The sequence below is a fragment of the Macrobrachium rosenbergii genome, chromosome 48, assembly GCF_040412425.1.
Source record: "Macrobrachium rosenbergii isolate ZJJX-2024 chromosome 48, ASM4041242v1, whole genome shotgun sequence".
NCBI classification, from domain to species: domain Eukaryota; kingdom Metazoa; phylum Arthropoda; class Malacostraca; order Decapoda; family Palaemonidae; genus Macrobrachium; species Macrobrachium rosenbergii.
Window position 1 is genome coordinate 8,720,502 of NC_089788.1, and position 27,500 is coordinate 8,748,001.

Below are 27,500 nucleotides of genomic sequence, written 5' to 3' on the forward strand. Positions count from 1 at the left end.
TTTATGTCTTATATATCATTTTCAAACATATGACGGTTATAAATACATCACTATAAATACAGCTTCTTGTGCTATCTCAAAGACATGGCAATCAGTCATTCAACAAGTATCTATCTTATCTTAAGTCATGTGACTTGATGTTTTCACGGTCCGCTGAAAGGATAATATTTCTAGTAAAAATGCAGGGATTAACTGTTCGGTAAATTACATGATATTGTTTTTTCATGTGACATATGCTTATCATAAAAATCGATCTGTACATTATTCCCATGAAGGCTTTTTTTTTATAAATAAATAAACAAGTATATGGACGCAAGATGGAAAATAATAATAATAATAATAATAATAATAATAATAATAATAATAATAATAATAATAATAATAAAATATGTGTTTTAAGGTGATGTACGAGTATATTTAAAATGCAGTGTCAACTTAACTATAATAATAATAATAATAATAATAATAATAATAATAATAATAATAGTGTGATTGTAAACGTCAAGTACTACTACTACTACTACTACTACTACTACTACTACTACTACTACCACTACTACTACTACTACTAATAATAATAATAATAATAATAATAATAATAATAATAATAATAATAATAATAATAATAATAATACGAGTTTAACCAGAATTTAGTAGATATTCACCATTTATAACTTATTAAAATCTTCATAAACCTCTAGACAATTGAAAAAGAAACATTACTTGCTTACTGACAGGGAGATTCATAATCATCTTTCGCTATTCGTACGCTTAACGAAGAAAGTATTTTAATGAGGAATTTACTGAGCTGAGTCAAGATGAAACAAGTATAAAATGCGCCGAAGTTTCTACGGCGCAATCGAGTTTTCTGTACATCGTATAATCAAGGCCACCGAAAATAAATCTATCTTTCGGTGGTCTCGTATAATGCTGTTATTAGCCGGTGGTGGCCTAGCCTATATCGTAGCCAGACGCACGATTGTGGCTAACTTTATCCTTAAATAAAATAAAAACTACTGAGGCTAGAGGGCTGCAATTTGGTGTGTTTAATGATTGGAGGGTGGATGATCAACATACCAATTTGCAGCCCTCTAGCCTCAGTAGTTTTTAATATCTGAGGGCAGACAGAAAAAGTGCGGACAGAAAAGTGCGGACGGACAGACAAAGCCGGCACAATAGTTTTCTTTTATAGAAAACTAAAAATGAACGAGCAATTAAGAAATAAATTAATTTCCTGAATAATCTAGAATTCTGCAAAGAGGAATTACACCACACAATTCGGAATGTGCATAAAATTGTTTTAGTTTTCTGTAAAAGAAAACTAATTTGCCGGCTTTGTCTGTCCGTCCGCAATTTTTCTGTACACACTTTTTCTGTCTGCCATCAGATCTTAAAAACTACTGAGGCTAGAGGGCAGCAAATTGGTATGATGATCATCCACCCTCCAATCATCAAACATACCAAATTGCAGCCCTCTAGCCTCAGCAGTTTTTATTTTACTTAAGGTTACAGTTAGCCTTAATCGTGCTTCTGGCAACGGTATAGGACAGGCCTCCACTGGGCAGTGGTTAAAGATTCATGGGCCACGGCTCATACAGTATTATACCGAGACCAACAAAAGATAGATGTATTTTCGGTGGCCTTGATTATTCGCTGTAGCGGCTGCACAGAAAACTCGATTGTTTGCCGAGGAAACTTCGGCGCCTTTTTTACTTGTTTCACGTCACTTACGATATAAAACTCGATCTGTGATGTACAGCAAACAACGAAGGAATTAATCTAACTGTAAATACGCAGAATATAGCATTGACGAATTTTAGCAGGTAATTCACTGCGAAGTAAATCCAAATAATGAAAATGATGCTACAAATTCAACAGGGAAAATAGTTAAATACTTACACATAACAAGAACTATGCAACAAGCAAAAAGATACATAAAGATATTGATGACGCTCGCTAAACGCCAAAGGCGCATGCCCCGTGGACGAAGGATTCCAGAGAGGCTTGTCGGTACGGCAATACATCATAAATATTTCCGCTTAACATCCGGTGAATTTTCATTAATAAGACCAGTGATGTAACATTTCAGTGGTTCGGTTTTAATATGGTAGTCTATCAAACAAGTGGCTTTCCGAGTGTTTAATAATAATAATAATAATAATAATAATAATAATAATAATAATAATAATAATAATAATAATAATAATAATAATAATAATAATAATTTTATTATTATTATTATTATTATTATTATTATTATTATTATTATTAAAGAAAAATCACACCATTAATAAAACATGCAAATAATATTTAAATACAATTTTTACACTCTTGTAATTAACAAAGATCCATGACAACAACAACAAAAAAGTTAAACACGCGTCGAAGCTTCTTCGGCGCAATCAAGTTTTTTGTACAGCCGCTACAGCTTATATTGAAGGCCACCGAAAACAGATCTATCTTTGGTGTTCTCGGTATAATGCCGTATGAGCCGCGGCCCATGAAACTTTAACCACGGGCCTATCCTACATCGTTGCCATAAGCACGATTATGTCCAACTTAAATAAAATAAAAAGCTACTGAGGCTAGAGGGCTGCAATTTGGTTGACGATTGGAGGGTGGATGATCAACATACCAATTTGCAGCCCTCTAGCCTCAGTAGTTATTAAGATCTGAAGGCGGACAGAAAAAGTGCGGACGGACAGACAAAGCCGGCACAACAGTTCCCTTTTATAGAAAACTAAAAACCTACACTTCCCAACCATCCAATTACCAGGTCTAAGAAAAACCTCTCTCCATCGGTGTTAGGTACCAAAAAAAAAAACACACACACACAAAAGTGAAAACGAAAGCCGCACGTGACCGAGACCCCTAAAGACGAGTACTGTAGGATCTTGAAGGCTCTCCTCTCCTGGAGATTAACTTGCGGTCCTTCGGCGCCGAAACCGCACCGATCGCCAGTTATAATCAGAAGCGGAACCCGGGGGTGAAGGCAAACCACACGTACACTCTTAATTCCGACGTCTTTGTGTTGTTACCGTAATGATTATGGCGTTTATTTGTTTTTCGTTTATTTTTTTTTCAGTGTTACTGTAGTTTATTTATTTATTTTTTTTTTGGGGGGGCGGCTTCCATTTGACAGTTTTGGGCGTAAAGTTCACGGTGCTTGTCGTGCATGGAAGATCATTCATAATTTTAAAGGTCTTACAAAGTACAAGCATAAACATACACTATACATTTATATATATATATATATATATATATATATGTATATATATATATATATATATATATATATATATATATATAATATATATATATATATAAATATATATATATATATATATATATATATATATATATATATATTTATATAACATATATATATATATATATAAATATATATATATATATAAATATATATATATATATATATATATATATATATATATATATATATATATATATATATATATATATATATATATATACTTCACCTAAAAAGCAGCACAGTTCCAAGCATTATGCTAAGATGGCACGGATAGATCGATTCCAGCTCCAGAAAAATAGACCTGAGTTCGTCAGTTATACTTTATATATATACTGTATATGCATAAGGCGGGAACAGACTGATGCCACTCTTCGTGGCAAAGTGCCTCAGCTTGCCCTCAACCTCAACCTGATGTGCCCGAGTTTTTTACTCCGCACTAGCAGTTGGAGTTTCTCCTTTTTCGTGTTCCCATCTGACCCTGCATCTATTCAGACCTGGGTTGACTGGTGGGCGGAAGGTAAGGATCGAACCATGAGCCTTTCTTAATGGGAGATCAGTAATCGACCATTAAACTATGGTATATACACACAAATACATTTACTGACACTGGCGCACACGCGTGCACACACACATGCACTCTCTCTCTCTTTCTACATATATATATATATATATATATATATATATATATATATATATATATATATATATATATATATATATATATATAAATTATATATTAACAGTTAAAGTCCTTCTGGGCCTCTGTAGGCTCATAAGTGCATATATATAAATATAAATGTATATATGTATATACATACATACACTAATCTATACACATACACATTAGAATTTTCGTCTGACGCATAACTAAAGAAAAAAATTTTTCACATGAAAATGACAGTGTCTCCGGACCAAAACAGATACATAATTCACTCTCGAGCCAAAACAAAATATAAAAATAACCGGAAAATAAAGTAACAAGCCATGTTGGGGTTACTCGAACTCTGCAAAGCGATTCTGAGGTTGCCTGAATTGTGCAACAGTTATTTTGTGCCGACATGCAACTTATTGGGTTTATCTCTTTTAAGCTTAGTTTTCGTGGACCTTCTAAGCGTTCTATGGTAATTTATGTTGTCTATTTGTTCAGCTTTAAGCTGCGGTATTCTTACCATGAGTCTTGTACCACGTTTTCATTATTATTATTATTATTATTATTATTATTATTATTATTATTATTATTATTATTAAAAAGATAAGGAACAAGCCTTGAAATTCAAGCTTCCAAAGAATATGGTGTTCATTTGAAAGAAGTTAACAAGATAATAGGAAATACAGAAAAAAGATCATTTATTAAAAAAGAAAAAGAGAAATAAATACATTAATATAAATAGATAAAAAATAAAAGTTATGAAAGCATAAGGAAAGCTATTTTAGGGCAGTAATGCACTGCATCTTCGCTTGAATTTTTGAGGATATTTCCTTACTGATAACATTCGACTTCATTTCGCCGATCGTATTACACCGGGTAACATCGGCGATGCCAAAAAGAACTGACCCAATAATAAATCACCAGGCTGTGATGGTCAACATGCAGAAGCTTTCAAGTTATGCTACGCATTAATTACATTTTCCTAGGTGGATTATTTAGTGGGAATAATTCGCTGGTTCCTCCCGAATAACCAATCTCAGTTCACTTCCTAAGATGCGTCTGACCCCGGCAACCACCTCCCGATTGCAATCGAAACAAACGCACCAAAGATATTTGAGTTTGCTCCTTTAGTGAGATATATCCCCTTCCTACGCATTTCAGACAATCAGTTTGGATTTAGCCAACCACCCAACCTATACTTGCGTCTATATCCTGAAAGGCACACCTTTATATTTAATTAGCTCATTATATTGCCGGTTCTCCTAGCAGCAATTCCGTCACAAGGGGTAACATACTGTCTTACAACTTAGGCTTCTAAAACAGACTACGTCAAGGTGGCATATTCTCACATTATCTACTTAGTACATGCACATACGTCTTGAATGTTGAACTGAAGTCACTCCTAATCGGATGAACTGTCGACGAAATGACAATAAAAACCGCCGCATCGACGACAATACAGTTCTATTCTCCCCATCAGCAAGGTTACCAGCAACTGATTGATACTTGCCGGAGGTATGCAGACGAGTCTGACATTAAACCAACACCCCGTGCATGTCGATGCTTCCTAGGTCGCTTAAACACCCCCAAAAGAGCTACGATTAATTATCGGGAATTACCGCCTGTAATTTCTATAAGAATTGCTGTATATGTGACTCATTATGACAGCCAGTCTAGACGATACGGCTGACACAGAATGGTGACGACAAAAGCGAATTACTGTTATTCCGCTTCTACTGCTGCAGCGTCTATGATTGCTTCCTTCGGACGATCTATATCTGTCCATACTGACATCCCAGGGCGCCTTACATACACACACACACACACACCACACACACACACAAACACAACTCCCTATCATTCTGCTAAGCTGATGTTCACAACAAACCTACATCATCTGATAAACACTGTTAGGCGAACCATGTCCAGTCTGGCCGCCCGTCAGAGATAGAGCTATCATAACTCACTGGTATTTCTGCATTATAGTTTTCTGTCCACCTTATTTTCTACCCGACACTGAAGGTTGTCGGCTGTTGGACATACCTATGTCCTGTTCTGTATGTTCCTGGTATGTTTATAATACCGCTTTATTTCATTTTCCCTGTAGGTTTCCTATAGTTGCCAATTATGCTAATTTCATAAGTACTGCTAAGAAGTGATGTTATTATCATACGTAATACTAAGAAATGACGTTGTTATTATCATAGATATTGTAAGAACAAATAAAGCATCTGAACTCCCGCCAACTGCGAATTCTAAACAAATAACGTTGGCTAACCCACTGCTATCATTTTATGCTGACTGAAGGAATTATCACCATATTACCGTTATTTGAGAAAACCCGTTCAATCCTTCTTTCCTCTCGGTTGAATTTTTTGTATTGTTGCTTCTATACATGCATAATTTATTTGTATATGGCTTCAACGCTGAAATATTAAGTATATTTTAGTTTAACCAGACCACTGAGCTGATTAACAGCTCTCCTAGGGCTGGCCCGAAGGATTAGATTTATTTTACGTGGCTATGAACCAATTGGTTACCTAGCAACGGGACCTACAGCTTATTGTGGAATCCGAACCACATTATAGCGAGAAACGAATTTCTATCACCAGAAATAAATTCCTCTTATTCTTCACTGGCCGGTCGGAGATTCGAACTCGCGGCCAGCAGGGTGCTAGCTGAGAACGGCTGAAAAAATGTATGTTGCTTTTATTATTGTTTCTGTGGTGGTCACTGGTATTTAAAGTAATGTATCTTGTATTTTGTACTGTATTGTATCTGCCTTACGTATTTGTATATGGCGTCAAACCAAAACAGGTTTACCATTATTATTACTATTATTATTATATTCTCCATCCACAACATTTTTCGAACCTGGATTAGGAATGAAGAGAGGTTCCCCTCACCTCTATACCACTTACAATAACTCTACGGATAAGTGGTTCGGATTCCACAATAAGCTGTAGGTCCCGTTCCTATGTAACCAGTTGGTTCTCAGCCACGTAAAATAAGTCTAATCCTTCGGGCCAGCCCTCTCTAGGAGAGCTGTTAATCAGCCCAGTATACTTAACTACGGATAAGCATTTATTAGTGTATGTGCCTCCCCAGCCATCATCAACACCCCCCTTCTATTCCACCATAAAAATGGAAGTGCATAGAAACAAGGCTATGATACAACGAGAGAGAGAGAGAGAGAGAGAGAGAGAGAGAGAGAGAGAGAGAGAGAGAGAGAGGCGTTTTCATTCCTATAGCAGACATAGACACCATCAATATTTCAATTAAAATAAACAACAACTGTAAACCTAAGCCTAACAAGAAAAATCCAACTACGGAATCCAACTCTAATATAATATCAACACTTCCTCAAGGGTCAGGCTGTAATAAATCTCAGGATTTAATTTACTCTTTCCCTAGTTCGAGTCCTCTTTGGGTCTTGCCTTTCGGAACATACAAACTAGTGATCGAAAAGATTATATATGTATACATACATAAATACATTACTGCACACACACACACACACACACACCAATATATATATATATATATATATATATATATATATATATATATATATATATATATATACATATATAATGTATATACACATATACCTGTACGCTTGTACATATATACATGCATACATACGCACATACATACACGACAGATAAACAAATAAAAACGTTAACTTTGGGCAGGTTGTGTGCAAACGGTATTTAACATAGGAAGCTCAACCCCACAATGACCATATAAACAAACAATAAAGAACACTCTTAACCTACAAACTCAGCGGATCTAATGGAAGTAATTATGCTAAATTACCTCTGCAAACATTAAAAGGAGAAGTAAAACCCTTTGCGGTGTACGGTCCCTCCTCCAATTTCGAAGCTTTACTCGCGGTAGGGAAAACAATAATCATTAAAACATGTGAGAAAATGAGAAAGAATAAAATATCGGTTCATAACCTCGTTTAAAAATTAAAAAAAGGTTATTATAACCGTAAGACTGGCAATATTTGGCAGTTCCAAACACGAATGATAGGGCTAAAAGGAACAGTGTGCTTTCAATTTTTCAATATTCGCGTTTCTTCTTCGTAACACCAACCGCTTTACGGCTTGATAATAATTGACAGAATACAGTCTTTCCTGACTGTAATCCATTATTAACTCGAAATCAGTTGCCTGTAAAAGCATGAGCAAAAACCCACCATCAAAAGCAGATCACGCAACAAGTATCAGCAGCAGAAACACCGATCAAGCTAGCGCACAGAAATAAGCGGAATATTGGACAGCAACTGGAAGATAAGGAGTCAGGTCATTTGCCGGCTTACGGCGTCGGCGAGCCCAGGACCCAATCAGACCCTCTAAAGCTCTTCTACCTTCAGGGTCAAGATGCGGAGTCGGCGGTGGTGCTCTTCAATGTCACCCCATAAAAACTCTCTTACCGCAAAGACCAAATGACATTCCAGGCTCAGCCTCCGTCGGATCAAGATGCTCACGCAGGTAAGGCTATTAATATTTTTTATAGAGATATTTTATTTTCAAGTGTTCGGTGCGTTGACATTCGACATCTCATTTGCATACGGGGAAGGAAGGCCAAGGAACAAAGTTCGATTAAGTTACTTTTTTTTTTTGTGGCACAGAGGTAAAATAACTATTTTCAATTCTAGTTTCTTTTGCGTGTAACTTAGTTACTTCTCATTTGTTTTGATTGCAACTAATGCACTTGGTACCAGATAAGTAACATAACACCTTGGTGGGGCTGAGACAAATGGTCCACAAAAGGCATCTCATTCCTTTAACACTTTGCCATTCTTTGGGCAAGAGCCCGTGCTGGCACTAGGCCAGCGTAATCTAAAATATCGCAACAACCAACCAAAAAACATAATTCGATTCGAGCATCCCACCAAAGAATATAAATAAACTATTTTACTAGAGATGACATAGCGTCAGATGTATAAAGAGAAACAAACGCGTGACATTTCCAGATGAATCATATCAGTATATGTGAATAAATATTAATATCTGTGCTTATCTTAGTTGTCTTAAATGGTGTCATCAAGAGGATATGGATATGATTTATTGACGATACAGTTAATACCGCATGATGCACTCACATTCATTAACCAAACAAATAACCGGCAATGAAAGTTCTGAGTGGAACTGTCTGTGAGAGTTTTGCCCCAAAGCTTAGTGGAAACCGGGAGAAGGGGACCGGATTTCATTCAGGAAAATGTGTCATTTCTGTGTGGAGTCCGTAAGTTAAGTTAAGTATACCTTAGTTTAACCAGACCACTGAGCTGATTAACAGCCCTCCTAGGGCTGGCCCGAAGGATTAGACTTATTTTACGTGGCTAAGAACCAATTGGTTACCTAGCAACCGGGCCTACAGCTTACTGTGGAATCCGAACCACAATATAGCGAGAAATGAATTTCTATCACCAGAAATAAATTCCTCTAATTCTTCATTGGCCGGCCGGAGAATCGAACGCGGGCCTAGGATAGTGCTAGCCGAGTACGATATCGACCCATCCAATGAGGACCTGGAGTCTGTAATGTTTTCTCCCCAAGCACAAAAATACATCGGATCTTAATCAGGAAAATGCTGTCATCTGGATTTTGTATTCTCAAGAAATAATAAATCCATCCTATTAACTTTGGGATGAGGGCAGAGTAAAGGCCCGGGAAACGCAAAGGAAAGTAGAAATTCCAGTGCTCAAAAGTGGAAGGGGAAAAGCATTTACTAAGGAAAAGGAATGGAATGGAATACAGAGTTTAGGCCAAAGGCCAAGCACTGGGATCTATGAGGTTATTCAGCGCTGAAAGGAAATTGAGAGTAGGTAGGTTTTAAGGTGTAAAAGGAGGAAATCCTCGCAGTTGCGCTATGAAATAATTGTTAGGAGAGGGTTGAGACAAGATGGAAGAGAGATAATATGAATGGAGATACAGTAAAAGGAATGAAAGGGGTTGCAGCTAGGGGCCGAAGGGACGCTGCAAAGAACCTTTAGTAATGCCTATAGTGCATCCCGTGAGGTGCACTGACTGCACTACTCCCCCTACGAGGGCCAAGGAAAAGGACGCCGTTCTCAGTTGAAAATATCCACCTCTAATACGGAGAAAGAAAGCTGATGTGTGCTAAGCGAAAGAGACCTGGCCATTCGGAGGGCAAAGGCCCATTCCTGATGAAACCTACAAATGAGTGGGGTCAATACCCACGACAGTGATAATGTGTACCCTTAACCCTTTAACCGTTTAGTACGTATACTGTATATACGTAGTGCGCCAACGCAGCCTGAGTCGTTTAGTACGTATATATCCGGAGAGCAGATGTTTTGACGGCGGCGTTTAGTACGTATATATACGATCGATTTTTCCCGCTTTCCTTTCAAGGTTGAGCAGATGTTTTGACCGCGGCGTTTAGTACGTATATATACGATCGATTTTTCCCGCTTTCCTTTCAAGGTTGAGCAGATGTTTTGACCGCGGCGTTTAGTACGTATATATACGATCGATTTTTCCCGCTTTCCTTTCAAGGTTGAGCAGATGTTTTGACCGCGGCGTTTAGTACGTATATATACGATCGATTTTTCCCGCTTTCCTTTCAAGGTTAATTCCCTATGACATATTTTCTCTAGGTCCGAGGAGGTGTTGTTGACCATATCGAAACTAAAATACTTCCTCCCATACCCCCCTTTTATCATAATTTTCCTGTCTGCATCTAATGCGGGAATTCGCCAATCACTTGGCGACATCGCTATATAGCGAGACAACATGAAGCTGGGCTGGTTCGTTCTCTTACACGGAATTTTGGTCTTTCGACGAGCGGGTAGAAGGACTATAATCTTATCTAATCCAACTTTGTATCGGTAATGAGTTGCTTTCTTCTCTGTTTTTCTTTTCCAGTTCTAGCGCAAATAAAAACGATAAGTAACTGTAGTTTATTGACATTATTCCGACTGAAATAGGAAAAATGTACTCACTTGACTGTTTTATTACTTTAAGATATGTTCAGTGCATGTGGCTGAACTCCAGCTGCGCTTCATTCTGAATAACGACCGAAAACTGTTTTGTTTACTTATTCTAAATTGCTCAAATTAGCAATAACTGTAATTTATTTCATCAATTTAACTTTAGCATTTCATAAAATTTACTTCAGAAGCTGTGTATATTATCCGATGTCGCTATACACAAACATAAACATATATATATATATATATATATATATATATATATATATATATATATATATATATATATGTGTGTGTGTGTGTGTGTATATATATATATATATATCACAGGGTAGATCTAGAACGACCAAACTTTCAAACACGAAACGATACACAAAGACGATAATCTAAATGAAAGCTACGTACAAAATTCTTGCACCAGAGACAATGCTGAAAATTCATCCGACAGTGAGAATGATGAAAACGAAAACAGAGGCTAACAATGCAAAGAGAGTATAGTGAGATCTATATATTTGATGATTGTGAACGGATTGCCAGTAATTTCCGAGCCTAAGATTTCGTATTTGACAACAGTGGCAGTTTCATTACATTGGTAAAGGAAGATCTTTAAAACAGATGATGAAATTTATCGGTATCACCATTTTCTTAAGTTATCCTTTACTTGAGTAGAGAGAGAGAGAGAGAGAGAGAGAGAGAGAGAGAGAGAGAGAGAGAGAGAGAGAGAGAGAGAGAGAGATAACTATTTTCTTTGTATTGTTCTTTACCTTCCTTTGAACACTGGATGTCATATACAGTAATTCAAACCTAACAATTTTGGCATTCATAATTATAACGTTCGAGAACTCTAACAATTATAAAAAGAACAATTAGCATACGGACCAATGAACAGAGACAACATGATGTTTTATATATATATATATATATATATATATATATATATATATATATATATATATATGTGTGTGTGTGTGTGTGTGTGTGTGTGTGTGTGTGTGTGTGTGTGTGTGTGTGTAATGTCTGTTTTATTTGTTACCCATTACCAATGTAAAGAAGTTTATTATTGTTATCTTTGTAATGTTTGTTATAGTAACATTTTGCTGCTTCTTCTTATTTGAATTAGTTTTATATTTTTTTTTATAGTTGCTTTATCATTTCTGGCTTTGTTTGTTGTTAGTTGTTAGAGTTTCAGGAGGCTTAGGAAGACAGTGCAGTTTTCTTACTTCATTAAACACTGGTAAAATAATACAGTATATATACAAGTTAAGTAGTATGACTACGAATCGAAGTATGAGCCTTTCTCGAATCTTCTTAACCCACAACTGGTGAGACTCTCGACCTCAATCTGCTAAGGCTCTCCAATATTCTCCATCTTCTCTCCCTTCAAGCTTGCTTTCTTGAAGGTTCTTCGAAGGAAATGTCCATACCACCAGTAGGCGGACAATTGCTTCTGTTCCACCTTGTAGTCATCCTTATTGGTTGAAGATTATCTAACAACACCCCTTGGGTGTGATTAATTGACTTAATTCCTCCTTTGTGGGTGGGACTAATGACGTCACCAGAAGTCTTCAGGGTCCGACAAAAGTTGAAAGGTCAGGTCACAGGTGAGACGGGTAGGCAGTTTTTAATGGTTGCGCTTAGATTATTCTGGCACCAGTGTTTTGGCTCCATACTCACGACACTTCCTGATCATTACTATCTCTCTTTCTTTGTCTCATTTCACTATTATTCATTCTCTCTCTCTCTCTCTCTCTCTCTCTCTCTCTCTCTTACTCTGTCTATCATTCGTCTATTAATGGGTCTCTCTCTTTTTTTTTTTTTTTTATTTATGCTATTCTTAACTAATATTCTCCTAGCTATCATTACACACACACACACACACACACACACACATATATATATATATATATATATATATATATATATATATATATATATATATATATATATGTTTGTGCATGTGTATGAATATTTATGTATATACATTAGATTTATAGTGCACATAGAGACTCTGTACACACAATATGGGGGTCATTAGCTACATTTCCAAACTTCCTGACTTATAATCCGACTACAGTTAACCTGCATTCCTCAATTTGGGGTTTTTTAATCCGGTCATAAAATCCAAATTATCCCTCCCCTGGGCTGTCCAGAAGAAAGAGGCCGTTCTGGGGCAAGGCCGAGTTAATTTACAAACCTGTCATCACTTCAGGAGTCAATAATAGTATTTTTTTTTTATTTCGGACTGTATCATTTATTTTCATCAGTAAGTCTGGGCTAGATATTTGGCATTAGTATAATTTATTTAGGTAGTTAGAAACTAGATCACCCTCACCCTACCTTTTGATCAAAGCAGTTTAATATATGACTTCAATTCTTCAGATTTCAGTTCATTTTACGCCTTCACAGTTAGATACACAAAACAAGTGTCACACTGTTTACCGTTTCAGACCTAGCATGGAAAAGGTGGGGCGATGTAACTGCCATATCTACGCGATATCCAAACTTAGGTCAGGGTTTTATGAATCAAGTCTGGGAAAAGTGGCAAACATCTAAAACATACTAAATGTTCGAGGTCATTTTGGTTTGACTATGATATTGATAACTGGCAAATATAGAAATTTGTAAAGCAACGACGTGGGTGGTATTGACTGAAACGATCGGCTGTTGTTTATGGCTCTAGTTACCTCCTACCCGCCATGAATTTGATGGACTTGAATTAGGGCATGGAATTATAACGAGTTCTTTTGAAAGATTCCAGTTTCTTCTTTTACTGATGATGGTCACTTCGGAATTCCCTTGTCAACAATCAAAAGTCATGAGGAAAGTGGAAGTCGTTTAAGTTGCCTGTACAAAAGGGAGATCACTAAACCCGCCATTGTCTATGAAACAAGGAATTAGAATTGGTCAAAAGGACTGAGGATAATCTGAGGCACCATTCTCAAACTAATGTTCAAGTGGTTCCACCCACCAAACTCGATGCAGGTGGAAGAAAGGAAAGGAATTTCTAGGTGATATATATATAAAATATATATATATATATATATATATATATATATATATATATATATATATATATATATACATATACATGTGTGTATATACCACTTAAATTCCATACAGTTTACTTTTATTTAATATTTTTATTTAGAAAACAGACATGCACCGTGGATGATGTAGAATTCATAACAGGAACCTCGGTTTAGCCCAAAGATTGGATTATACAGACTACCAAATGCAAGATCTTTTGGAAGCTGCTTGAATATATACCATTATATGGCCTATCAAATAAAAATCTGATGATTATTAACAATTGTAATTCCAATGACTAATTGATGTAACCTATTATTTATAAATCCTAGAACGTCAAAAAGGAAGTTTCATATACAACAAATAAACTTCCAAGCATGAAACAATGCATGTGTGTCGGTTCTAAGAGAATGTTATTTTCCAAATGTCGCCACACTGATACTCTTGTAGCCGATGGATAAATTGCTGTTAATATCATGGCTGGAAAGAGCTGACGTATAAATATGTGACAGTGGTGAAAGGGAAACGGCCGTATATATGTTAATAGTCTTACATGGATTAAAATATATGGAATAAGATACACAAACTGATAACCAAAAAGCAAACGTAGCCCCCAGTCCTCAAACGACACCACGGCCGGGAGAGTAGTTGCCACATTGTGTTTTTTACTTTTTGCTGACAGTCTGGGTAGTGTAAATTTTTGCTGACCGCACTCTTAGCTGACAACTGGGGGCACCAAAGCTGCTTCCCAAGGAAAACAGTTATTAGGTTAAGGAGACAGGCCACCCTCAAAAAAGTGGGCAGAAATCCAGTTTCGATGACAGGGGCAATGTTGCCTATGTCTCGAACTGGAATACCCAACCTTAAGTGGACCTGACAGGCCACCACCAAAAAGGTGGGAAGAAATCCAGTTTCGAAGACAGAAGCAAAGTTGCCTATGTCACGAACTGGTATACCCAACCTAAAGTGGACCTGACAGCCACTGATTTCCTTAAAGAGACAGGCCACCATAAAAAAGGTGGGCAGAAATCCAGTTTCGATGACAGAGCCAAAGTTGCCTATGTCTCGAACTGGTATAACCAACCTTAAGTAGCCCTGACAGTTACTAATTTACTTAAGGAGACAGGCCACCATCCAAAAGGTGGGAAAAATCCAGTTTTGATGACACAGCCAAAGTTGCCTGTGTCTCAAAATGGTATACCCAACCTTAAGTGGGCCTGACAGTTAGTGATTTACTTAAGAAGACAGGCCACAGTCCAAAACATGGGCAGAAATCCAGTTTCGATGACAGAGCCAAAGTTGCCTGAGTTCAAACTGGTATATCAAACCTTAAGTTGGCCCGACAGCTGCCGATTTCCTTAAGGAGACAGGCCACCATCTCAAAGGTGGGAAGAAATCCAGTTTCGATGACAGAGGCAAAGTTGCCTATATCTCAAACTGGTACACCCAACCTTAAGTGGGCCTGATAGTACCTGAATTACTTAAGATGACAGGCCACAGTCCAAAACGTGGGCAGAAATCCAGTTTTGATGACAGAGCCAAAGTTGCTTATGTCTCGAACTGGTATACCCAACCTTAAGTGTGCCTGACAGTTACTGATTTCCTTAAGGAGACAGGCCACCATCAAAAAAGCTGGGCAGAAATCCAGCTGCGATGACAGAGCCAAGGTTGCCTATATCTCGAAATGGTATATCCAACCTTAAATGGACCTGACAACTACTGATTTTCTTAAGGAGACAGCCCACCATCAAAAGGTGGGCAGAAATCCAGTTTCCATGACAGAGGCTAAATTACCTATGTCTCGAACTGGTATACCCAACCTTAAGTGGACCTGACAGCTACTGATTTCCATAAAGAGACAGACCACCATCAAAAAGGTGGGCAGAAATCCAGTTTCAATGACAGAGGAAAATTTGCCTATGTCTTGAACTGGTATACCCAACCTTAAGTGGGCCTGACACCCACTGATTTCCTTAAGGAGATAGGCCACCATCCAAAAGGTGGGCAGAAATCCAGCTGCGATGACAGAGCCAAAGTTGCCTATGTCTCGAACTGGTATACCCAACCTTAAGTGGGCCTGACACCCACTGATTTCCTTAAGGAGATAGGCCACCATCCAAAAGGTGGGCAGAAATCCAGCTGCGATGACAGAGCCAAAGTTGCCTATGTCTTGAACTGGTATACCCAACCTTAAGTGGGCCTGACACCCACTGATTTCCTTAAGGAGATAGGCCACCATCAAAAAGGTGGGCAGAAATCCAGCTGCGATGACAGAGCCAAAGTTGCCTATGTCTCGAACTGGTATACCCAACCTTAAGTGGACCTGACAGCTACTGATTTCCTTAAGGAGATAGGCCACCATCCAAAAGGTGGGCAGAAATCCAGTTTCCATGACAGAGGCTAAGTTGCCTATGTCTCAAACTGGTATACCCAACCTTAAGTGGAACTGGCAGCTACTGATTTCCTTAAGGAGATAGGCCACCATCAAAAGGTGGGCAGAAATCCAGTTTCGATGACAGAGGCAACGATGCCTATGTCTCGAACTGGTATACCAACCTTAAGTGGACCTGACAGCCAATGATTTCCTTAAGGAGACAGGCCACCATCAAAAGGTGGGCAGAAATCCAGTTGCAATGACAGAAGAAAATTTGCCTATGTCTTGAACTGGTATACCCAACCTTAAGTGGACCAGACAGCCACTGACTTCCTTAAGGAGACACACCACCATCAAAAAGGTGGGCAGAAATCCAGTTTCCATGACAGAGCCAAAGTTGCCTATGTCTCGAACTGGTATACCCAACCTTAAGTGGACCTGACAGCTACTGATTTCCTTAAGGAGACAGGCCACCATCAAAAGGTGGGCAGAAATCCAGTTGCAATGACAGAAGAAAATTTGCCTATGTCTTGAACTGGTATACCCAACCTTAAGTGGACCAGACAGCCACTGACTTCCTTAAGGAGACACACCACCATCAAAAAGGTGGGCAGAAATCCAGTTTCCATGACAGAGGCAAAGTTGCTTATGTCTCGAACTGGTATACCCAACCTTAAGTGTGCCTGACAGTTACTGATTTCCTTAAGGAGACAGGCCACCATCAAAAAAGCTGGGCAGAAATCCAGCTGCGATGACAGAGCCAAGGTTGCCTATATCTCGAAATGGTATATCCAACCTTAAATGGACCTGACAACTACTGATTTCCTTAAGGAGACAGCCCACCATCAAAAAGGTGGGCAGAAATCCAGTTTCCATGACAGAGGCTAAATTACCTATGTCTCGAACTGGTATACCCAACCTTAAGTGGACCTGACAGCTACTGATTTCCATAAAGAGACAGACCACCATCAAAAAGGTGGGCAGAAATCCAGTTTCAATGACAGAGGAAAATTTGCCTATGTCTTGAACTGGTATACCCAACCTTAAGTGGGCCTGACACCCACTGATTTCCTTAAGGAGATAGGCCACCATCAAAAAGGTGGGCAGAAATCCAGCTGCGATGACAGAGCCAAAGTTGCCTATGTCTCGAACTGGTATACCCAACCTTAAGTGGACCTGACAGCTACTGATTTCCTTAAGGAGATAGGCCACCATCCAAAAGGTGGGCAGAAATCCAGTTTCCATGACAGAGGCTAAGTTGCCTATGTCTCGAACTGGTATACCCAACCTTAAGTGGAACTGGCAGCTACTGATTTCCTTAAGGAGACAGGCCACCATCAAAAAGGTGGGCAGAAATCCAGTTGCGATGACAGAGGCTACGATGCCTATGTCTCGAACTGGTATACCAACCTTAAGTGGACCTGACAGCCAATGATTTCCTTAAGGAGACAGGCCACCATCAAAAGGTGGGCAGAAATCCAGTTGCAATGACAGAAGAAAATTTGCCTATGTCTTGAACTGGTATACCCAACCTTAAGTGGACCAGACAGCCACTGACTTCCTTAAGGAGACACACCACCATCAAAAAGGTGGGCAGAAATCCAGTTTCCATGACAGAGCCAAAGTTGCCTATGTCTCGAACTGGTATACCCAACCTTAAGTGGAACTGGCAGCTACTGATTTCCTTAAGGAGACAGGCCACCATCAAAAAGGTGGGCAGAAATCCAGTTGCGATGACAGAGGCTACGATGCCTATGTCTCGAACTGGTATACCAACCTTAAGTGGACCTGACAGCCAATGATTTCCTTAAGGAGACAGGCCACCATCAAAAGGTGGGCAGAAATCCAGTTGCAATGACAGAAGAAAATTTGCCTATGTCTTGAACTGGTATACCCAACCTTAAGTGGACCAGACAGCCACTGACTTCCTTAAGGAGACACACCACCATCAAAAAGGTGGGCAGAAATCCAGTTTCCATGACAGAGCCAAAGTTGCCTATGTCTCGAACTGGTATACCCAACCTTAAGTGGACCTGACAGCTACTGATTTCCTTAAGGAGACACACCACCATCCAAAAGGTGGGCAGAAATCCAGTTTCCATGACAGAGGCAAAGTTGCCTATGTCTCGAACTGGTATACCCAACCTTAAGTGGACCTGACAGCTACTGATTTCCTTAAGGAGACAGGCCACCATCAAAAAGGTGGGCAGAAATCCAGTTGCGATGACAGAGCCAAGGTTGCCTATGTCTCGAAATGGTATACCCAACCTTAAGTAGACCTGACAGCTAGAGATTTCCTTAAGGAGACAGGCCACCATCAAAAAGGTGGGCAAAAATCCAGTTTCCATGACAGAGGCAAAGTTGCCTATGTCTTGAACTGGTATACCCAACCTTAAGTGGACCTGACAGCCAATGATTTCCTTAAGGAGACACGCCACCATCAAAAAGGTGGGCAGAAATCCAGTTTCCATGACAGAGCCAAAGTTGCCTATGTCTCGAACTGGTATACCCAACCTTAAGTGGACCTGACAGCTAGAGATTTCCTTAAGGAGACACGCCACCATCGCAAAGGTGGGCAGAAATCCAGTTTCCATGACAGAGGCAAAGTTGCCTATGTCTCGAACTGGTATACCCAACCTTAAGTGGACCTGACAGCTACTGATTTCCTTAAGGAGACAGTTCACCATCAAAAAGGTGGGTAGAAATCCAGTTTCGATGACAGAGGCTAAGTTGCCTATGTCTCGAACTGGTATACCCAACCTTAAGTGGACCTGACAGCTACTGATTTCCATAAAGAGTGGCCACCATCAAAAAGGTGGGCAGAAATCCAGTTTCCATGACAGAGGCTAAGTTGCCTATGTCTTGAACTGGTATACCCAACCTTAAGTGGACCTGACAGCCAATGATTTCCTTAAGGAGACACGCCACCATCAAAAAGGTGGGCAGAAATCCAGTTTCCATGACAGAGGCTAAGTTGCCTATGTCTCAAACTGGTATACCCAACCTTAAGTGGACCTGACAGCTACTGATTTCCTTAAGGAGACAGGCCACCATCAAAAAGGTGGGCAGAAATCCAGTTTCCATGACAGAGGCAAAGTTGCCTATGTCTCAAACTGGTATACCCAACCTTAAGTGGACCTGACAGCTACTGATTTCCTTAAAGAGACAGGCCACTATCAAAAAGGTGGGCAGAAATCCAGTTGCGATGACAGAGGCTAATTTGCCTATGTCTCGAACTGGTATACCCAACCTTAAGTGGACCTGACAGCCAATGATTTCCTTAAGGAGACACGCCACCATCAAAAAGGTGGGCAGAAATCCAGTTTCCATGACAGAGCCAAAGTTGCCTATGTCTCAAACTGGTATACCCAACCTTAAGTGGACCTGACAGCCAATGATTTCCTTAAGGAGACAGTTCACCATAAAAAAGGTGGGCAGAAATCCAGTTTCGATGACAGAGGCAGAGTTGCCAATGTCTCGAACTGGTATACCCAACCTTAAGTGGACCTGACAGCAACTGATTTCCATAAGGAGAGGCCACCATCAAAAAGGTGGGCAGAAATCCAGTTTCCATGACAGAGCCAAAGTTGCCTATGTCTCAAACTGGTGTACCCAACCTTAAGTGGACCTGACAGCTACTGATTTCCTTATGGAGACACGCCACCATCAAAAAGGTGGGCAGAAATCCAGTTTCAATGACAGAGGCAAAGTTGCCTATGTCTCGAACTGGTATACCGAACCTTAAGTGGACCTGACAGCTACTGATTTCCTTAAGGAGACAGGCCACCATCAAATGGTGGGCAGAAATCTAGTTTCCATGACAGAGGCAAAGTTGCCTATGTCTCAAACTGGTATACCCAACCTTAAGTGGACCTGACAGCAACTGATTTCCATAAGAAAAGCCACCATCAAAAAGGTGGGCAGAAATCCAGTTTCCATGACAGAGGCAAAGTTGCCTATGTCTCAAAATGGTATACCCAACCTTAAGTGGACCTGACAGCCAATGATTTCCTTAAGGAGAAACGCAACCATCAAAAAGGTGGGCAGAAATCCAGTTTCCATGACAGAGGCAAAGTTGCCTGTGTCTCGAACTGGTATACCCAACCTTAAGTGGACCTGATAGCTAATGATTTCCTTAAGGAGACACACCACCATCCAAAAGGTGGGCAGAAATCCAGTTTCCATGACAGAGGCAAAGTTGCCTATGTCTCGAACTGGTATACCCAACCTTAAGTGGACCTGACAGCTACTGATTTCCTTAAGGAGGCAGGCCACCATCAAAAAGGTGGGCAGAAATCCAGTTTCCATGACAGAGACAAAATTGCCTATGTCTCAAACTGGTATACCCAACCTTAAGTGGACCTGACAGCTACTGATTTCCTTAAGGAGACAGGCCACCATCAAAAGGTGGGCAGAAATCCAGTTTCCATGACAGAGGCAAAGATGCCTATGTCTCGAACTGGTATACCCAACCTTAAGTGGACCTGACAGCTACTGATTTCCTTAAGGAGACAAGCCACCATCAAAAGGTGGGCAGAAATCCAGTTTCCATGACAGAGGCAAAGTTGCCTATGTCTCAAACTGGTATACCCAACCTTAAGTGGACCTGACAGCTACTGATTTCCTTAAGGAGACAGGCCACCATCAAAAGGTGGGCAGAAATCCAGTTTCAATGACAGAGGCAAAGTTGCCTATGTCTCGAAGTGGTATACCCAACCTTAAGTGGACCTGACAGCCAATGATTTCCTTAAGGAGAAAGGCCACCATCAAAAGGTGGGCAGAAATCCAGTTTCCATGACAGAGGCAAAGTTGCCTATGTCTTGAACTGGTATACCCAACCTTAAGTGGACCTGACAGCTACTGATTTCCTTAAGGAGAAAGGCCACCATCAAAAGGTGGGCAGAAATCCAGTTTCCATGATAGAGGCAAAGTTGCCTATGTCTTGAACTGGTATACCGAACCTTAAGTGAACCTGACAGCTACTGATTTCCTTAAGGAGACAGGCCACCATCAAAAGGTGGGCAGAAATCCAGTTTCCATGACAGAGGCAAAGTTGCCTATGTCTCAAACTGGTATACCCAACCTTAAGTGGACCTGACAGCTACTGATTTCCTTAAGGAGACAGGCCACCATCAAAACGTGGGCAGAAATCCAGTTTCGATGACAGAGGCAAAGTTGCCTATGTCTCGAGCTGGTATACCCAACCTTAAGTGAACCTGACAGCTACTGATTTCCTTAAGGAGACAGGCCACCATCAAAAGGTGGGCAGAAATCCAGTTTCCATGACATAGGCAAAGTTGCCTATGTCTCGAACTGGTATACCCAACCTTAAGTGGACCTGACAGCTACTGATTTCCTTAAGGAGACAGGCCACCATCAAAAGGTGGGCAGAAATCCAGTTTCCATGACAGAGGTAAAGTTGCCTATGTCTCAAACTGGTATACCCAACCTTAAGTGGACCTGACAGCCAATGATTTCCTTAAGGAGAAAGGCCACCATCAAAAAGGTGGGCAGAAATCCAGTTTCCATGACAGAGGCAAAGTTGCCTGTGTCTCGAACTGGTATACCTAACCTTAAGTGGACCTGACAGCCAATGATTTCCTTAAGGAGAAAGGCCACCATCAAAAGGTGGGCAGAAATCCAATTTCGATGACAGAGGCAAAGTTGCCTATGTGTTGAACTGGTATACCCAACCTTAAATGGACCTCATAGCCAATGATTTCCTTAAGGAGACAGGCCACCATCAAAAAGGTGGGCAGAAATCCAGTTTCCATGACAGAGGCAAAGTTGCCTATGTCTTGAACTGATATACCCAACCCTAAGTGGACCTGACAGCCAATGATTTCCTTAAGGAGACAGGCCACCATCAAAAAAGGTGGGCAGAAATCCAGTTTCAATGACAGAGGCAAAGTTGCCTATGTGTTGAACTGGTATACCCAACCTTAAATGGACCTGATAGCCAATGATTTCCTTAAGGAGACAGGCCACCATCAAAAAGGTGGGCAGAAATCCAGTTTCGGTGACAGAGGCAAAGTTGCCTATGTCTTGAACTGATATACCTAACCCTAAGTGAACCTGACAGCCAATGATTTCCTTAAGGAGACAGGCCACCATCAAAAAGGTGGGCAAAAATCCAGTTTCGATAACAGAGGAAAATTTGCCTATGTCCTGAACTGGTATACCCAACCTTAAGTGGGACTAATAGCCGCTGATTTCCTTAAGGTGACAGGTCACCATCAAAAAGGTGGGCAGAAATCCATTTCAGATGACAGAGGCTTAGTTGCCTATGTCTCGAGCTGGTATACCCTACCTTAAGTGGACCTGACAGATAATGATTTCTTTTAGGAGACGAGCTTGACGAACTTGACCGATGACATCCAGACAACTCCAAGAGACAAATGAATGGGTCACAGACTGGCCTGACGACTGCGTTGTCGAACACACACCAAAGGCAGCTAGGGAGGAACCCCAGACACACCTTCAGAGGAACCTCAGAGGGTGTGGGGGAACACCCTCAGAGGAATCTCAGAAGGTGTGGGGGAACACCATCAGAGAAACCTCGGAAGGTGTGGGGGAACACCTTCAGAGGAACCTCTGAAGTTGTGTGGGGAACTCCTTCAGAGGAACCTGGGAAGGCGTGGGGGGACGCCTTCAAAGGAACCTAGGAAGGATCTTGGGGTTCCTCCCATGCCGCCAGAGGTACGTCTTCGACCCCGCAGTCATCAAGTCAACCTGTGACTCATCCACACTGCCCTTCAGATTTCTCAAGCCCTGCGTCCTTCTTGCTGCACAGCCAGCCAGACTTCCTCCATCAGTTACTGGTGGTTGGCAGTATTATCACCTCTGCTGTCTGTACCTCCTGGACTGCTGCCTCATTTTGGGCTTCCTCAGCAACCCTTTTGTTCATCTCCATGAATTAGATCCTCCACCATCTGTGTCAGGTCCTCCCACTGCTTCCCGTAGTCATCCTTCTCTTGCTGGGCATTGTGGTACATCCTGTACTGTTCCTCTTCTACCTTCCGCACTTGATCATATCGGTCCTCTTCCTGACCTTGGTCTTTTCCCTCAGTTGTTTCAACACAGTTGTGTGGCTCCTCTTCTTTGCTGTTGTTGTCCAGGCTTTTGTTTTTACAGTCCAGTGCAATGTTTTCCAGAAGGAAGTTTCTCTGAGCAGTCCCATGGAGGAGCGCCATTAACATATACTTATCATGAATCCTCAGTTCTTCTTCCTGCGTCCTTAGGTACTCCCTGACACGTTTTTGTTCTTTAATTGCATTCTCTTCCTGCATCCTACACTTTTCACTCAATCTTTCAGATTCTTTCCTAAGTTGTTCCAATTCACGGAGGTTTGTGCTTTCTGCCTTCTTCAAAGAGCAGATCTCTCCTTCTGCACGTTTTAAAGAGCACTCCAACTTCTGCTGTTGGTGCAAAGCGCTTTCCAAGTTCTCCTGCGTCTGTTGCTCCCGTTCTCTTAGCTCTTCTTTTTCACAGTCCTTTTCCTTGAGCCTTTCCAGGCAATGCACTCTCATTTCACTCTTTTCTCTCTCCAGCTCCTTTCCGCGATTAAGGGCAACTTCTAGTGTGGCTTCTAGATCTTGTTTCTCAAATATTAATTTTCGGCCTGCACTGACGAAATTTTCTATCTGCTGGTCCCTGTTACGGAGCTCCACTTTTATGGTTCTCAGTGATGTCTCCATTCCATTGCCTCTTTTCTTTTCCTCCTCCAGTAAGTTCTCCATTTCCTTCCTCTGATGGAGAGCATCCCTTTTCTCATTTAGTAAAGAGTTCTTGAGTGTGGCAGCTTCCAGGATTGCTTCTTCTAGGTCTTCCTTAAGCTCGGTATTTTCGCCTCCTAATTCTGAGACCCAGTTCCTCATTACCTGGACTTCATCCCTCAGAATCTGGGTCTTCTCCTTTTCATTTTCTAGCTCTGCCTTCATTGAAGCAATTACCAAGGTTTTCTCTCCCAAATCTTCCTTAATCCTGACATTTTCACCTCCTAATTCAGATACCCAGTTCTTCATTACCAGGACTTCTTCTTTTAGTATCTGGGTTTTTTCCTTTTTGTCTCCTAACTTTTTCTTGAGTAGAGTAATATCCAGGCATTTGTCTACCAAATATTCCTTAATTGAGGCATTTTCACCTCCTAATTCTGTGACCCAGTTCCTCAGTACTTCAAGTTCTGCAACAGCAATCTTATTGTTCGCTCTTTCAGTGTTTAGAGCTTTTGTTGCCGAGACCAGTCGAGATTCTTTATGGCGTAACTCTGACTGTAGCGACTGGACTCGGTCTTTTAGCATCAGGACCTCATTCTGAAGGCTGATGTTTTTCTGGGTCTCACTTGTGAGATTTTTCTCCAGTTCACTATTTCTGTTTTCAAGCTGAGCTTCAGTTGTCAGACTTTCTTCTTCCATATTATCCTCCTCTTCAGTTATGATGATGCTTTCTTCTTCTTCCTCCTCCTCCCCGGCGGTTTCGAGTTCTTCCATTTCTTCTTCCTCCTCCTCCTCCTCACCACCATCATCAACATCAGAGCTGTCGAGTTCTTGTTCCTCCTCCTCCTCCTCTGAGCTTTCCAGATCGTCGGTTAAAAGAATTGCATCCAGTGTGGGCACTTCCAGGTCGTCCTCCTCACGAACAAGAGCATCGCGTCCAAAGAGTTTCGGCCTCCAGTAAACAGCCAACAACGCCAAGAGCCCTGCCATCAAGGCCATCCAAGGGATGGCACCGACAAGGACCGACGTCTCAATGTTTACGCTGTTCGGTGGTCGCGTTTCCACAACCTCTGAAGTCCAAGACTCGGCGATGGCAAAATGATGAAGGTTTTCCGGAAAGTGTCCATGAATTCCTTGATCACAAGGCAAGTTGTACAATCCACAAGCGACAAATATGAGCACATACAATACGAAAACTTCTAGGGCAAACATTATGCAAAATGTTAACCGTATACTACAGCTTTCTCTAAGTCTAGTTTTAAAATCTGCCACGTCCTGATTCGTATCCAAGAGGGATCGAGCTTCTGGAAGCGAAGACAAAGAAGAATACGTTCCGAGGAAGACTGCAGTGCCCACGGGATTCCTTCAGAGTCCTCATCATTCTTGACTTGTCTCCAGACAATCCTTCTTCTTGGTTTTCTCCGTCTCTTCTTCTTCTTCTTTGGGGAGTTCTGAAGCCTCATCATTCTTGGCTCGTCTTCAGAAAATCCTTCTTCTTGGTTGGCTCTGTCTCTTCTTCTTCTTCTTCTTCTTCTTCTTCTTCTTCGTTGGGGAGTTCTAAAGATAGTTTCCGGGTGCTCCTGGAGACGCCGCCGCTGAAGTGCCTTGAAGAATCGAATCCTCGCCCAAGGAGTCCCAAGGAATCCTCAGAAATCGTCATCCCAACACTCACCTCGGCTGAAATCATAAGAATAATTTGCCCTGTCTAATGTTTTCCTCTATCAATTTACGCCAGTCTATCTGTTTTTCTTTTTTTTTATATTTCTAAAGTTTATTGATGCCATATTTCGGTTTGTTGGTTCTGTTTTGTTTTTCCTGAAAGGATTTCCAGATACTCGTCTTTTCCATTTGATATTTTATTATTATTATTATTATTATTATTATTATTATTATTATTATTATTATTATTATTATTATTATTATTATTATTAAATAATTTTAAATGTTCATGTTTGGCTTTCACCGGTGTTTTAATTTGTAACTTTATTCCTATTAGTAATAGTAATATTGTAGTGAGTATTATTATTATTATTATTATTATTATTATTATTATTATTATTATTATTATTATTATTGGTTAAAAAATCCAGTGATTTAAGTGCACATACATTCGTTCACCACTGTAGTGACTCGTGCTAATATAACATTTTTATGGATTATTATTATTATTATTATTATTATTATTATTATTATTATTATTATTATTAACTTACACACGTAAAAGAGCCATATTCATGTTACAGTAACGCAACCAATACTTAATATATTAAACAATAATATTAACATAGGAATCTAAGCATGTAAAAAAATACACAAACGCATAAAAATGAACAAAAAGGTTGAAAAGAATTACACTCGATTTAAACACGTTTCCTCCGTATTAGTACACAGTTGTACCATCAGGTAGTGATGGTACACTGTTGCTTATTGGTACAGCACTGGCCGAAAGCATGAATATTATTTTTTCCAAAACTAGGAAAATTTCAGTGGCTTTTTAGATTTACTTTATAATTTTAATGAAATATTTATGGGCTGTTGTCATCTATATTTTTTTTTCAGAAAAAGTGAAAAAAAATTGTCAACATGAGAATTTCAAATCAAACTAAAATGTTTCCATAAATGGTAATAAAAAAAACTGTTAGAGATCCATTTTTCATTAAAAAAATATGGTACTGTACACTATGTTAAAGACTAGGAAAAAAAAAATTTAAACATGCTTTTATTAAAATGCACCAAAAATTAAAAAATAATATTTTGAGACAGCAGGATTTTCTTACAATTAATCATGTCTACAAAAATAAAAGCGTTGGCCCCAAACATGGAAGGAAATGCTACAAGAAAAGAAATAGATTTTATTTTATTTCTTGTAGCTTTTCCTTCCATGTTTGGGGCCCACGCTTTTATTTTTATAAACATGATTAATTGTAAGAAAATCCTGCTGTATCTCAAAATATTATTTTTTACTTTTTAGTGCATTTTAGTAAAAGCATGTTTAATTTTTTTTATTTTACACTTTTTAGTTTTGGCAGAAATTGCACTTTTTAGTTTTGACAGAAATTGTAACCGATTTATGATTGTAATTAACGAAACTGATATCCGTTTATGGGGGAGGGTGAGGGAAGGGGAAGGAGGGTAGAGGGATGGGAGAGGAGGAGCAGGAAGGTGAGGGGAAGGGGGAAACGGGGAGGAGGAGTGGAAGGAGGGGGAAGGAAGAAAGAAAGGAGGGAAGGGGGAAGGGAAGGGAAGAGAAGGGGAGAGGAAGGGAAGATGGAAGGTGAGGGGAGGGGAGGAGGAAGGGGAAAGGGGAGGGGATGAAAATAAGAAGGGGATGAAGGGGAAAGAGGAGGGGAGGGGTGGAGGAGGAAAGGGAAGGGGTGGGGAAGGAGGGGGCACTGCTAAATTAGCACTTGATCGTGTGCTCCGGAGGGAGGGAGGGGTGAGGGGAAAGATAGGGGAGGGTAGGGAGAAGGGGCAAGGGGTCGGGAAGGTGGAAGTGGAGG

At 40.1% G+C, this 27,500-nt stretch overlaps 2 protein-coding genes across 2 annotated transcripts in view; both read right to left on the reverse strand.

The window, feature by feature from the left end:
* The window catches only part of LOC136831244 (tetratricopeptide repeat protein 1-like), a 234,660-nt gene that overhangs the window by 165,700 nt on the left and 41,460 nt on the right, over positions 1 to 27,500 (reverse strand). The gene's annotated exons all lie outside the window — the stretch shown is intronic.
* On the reverse strand, positions 23,173 to 24,990 carry LOC136831677 (trichohyalin-like). Its single transcript, XM_067092306.1, has one exon. The coding sequence runs from the start codon at positions 24,988 to 24,990 to the stop codon at positions 23,173 to 23,175; it is 1,818 nt and encodes a 605-aa protein (XP_066948407.1).

What these genes read in the sequence shown, in the direction of transcription:
- LOC136831677 (XM_067092306.1), bottom strand. Translation starts at nt 24,990, where the DNA reads ATGGCAGGGCTCTTGGCGTTGTTGGCTGTTTACTGGAGGCCGAAACTC.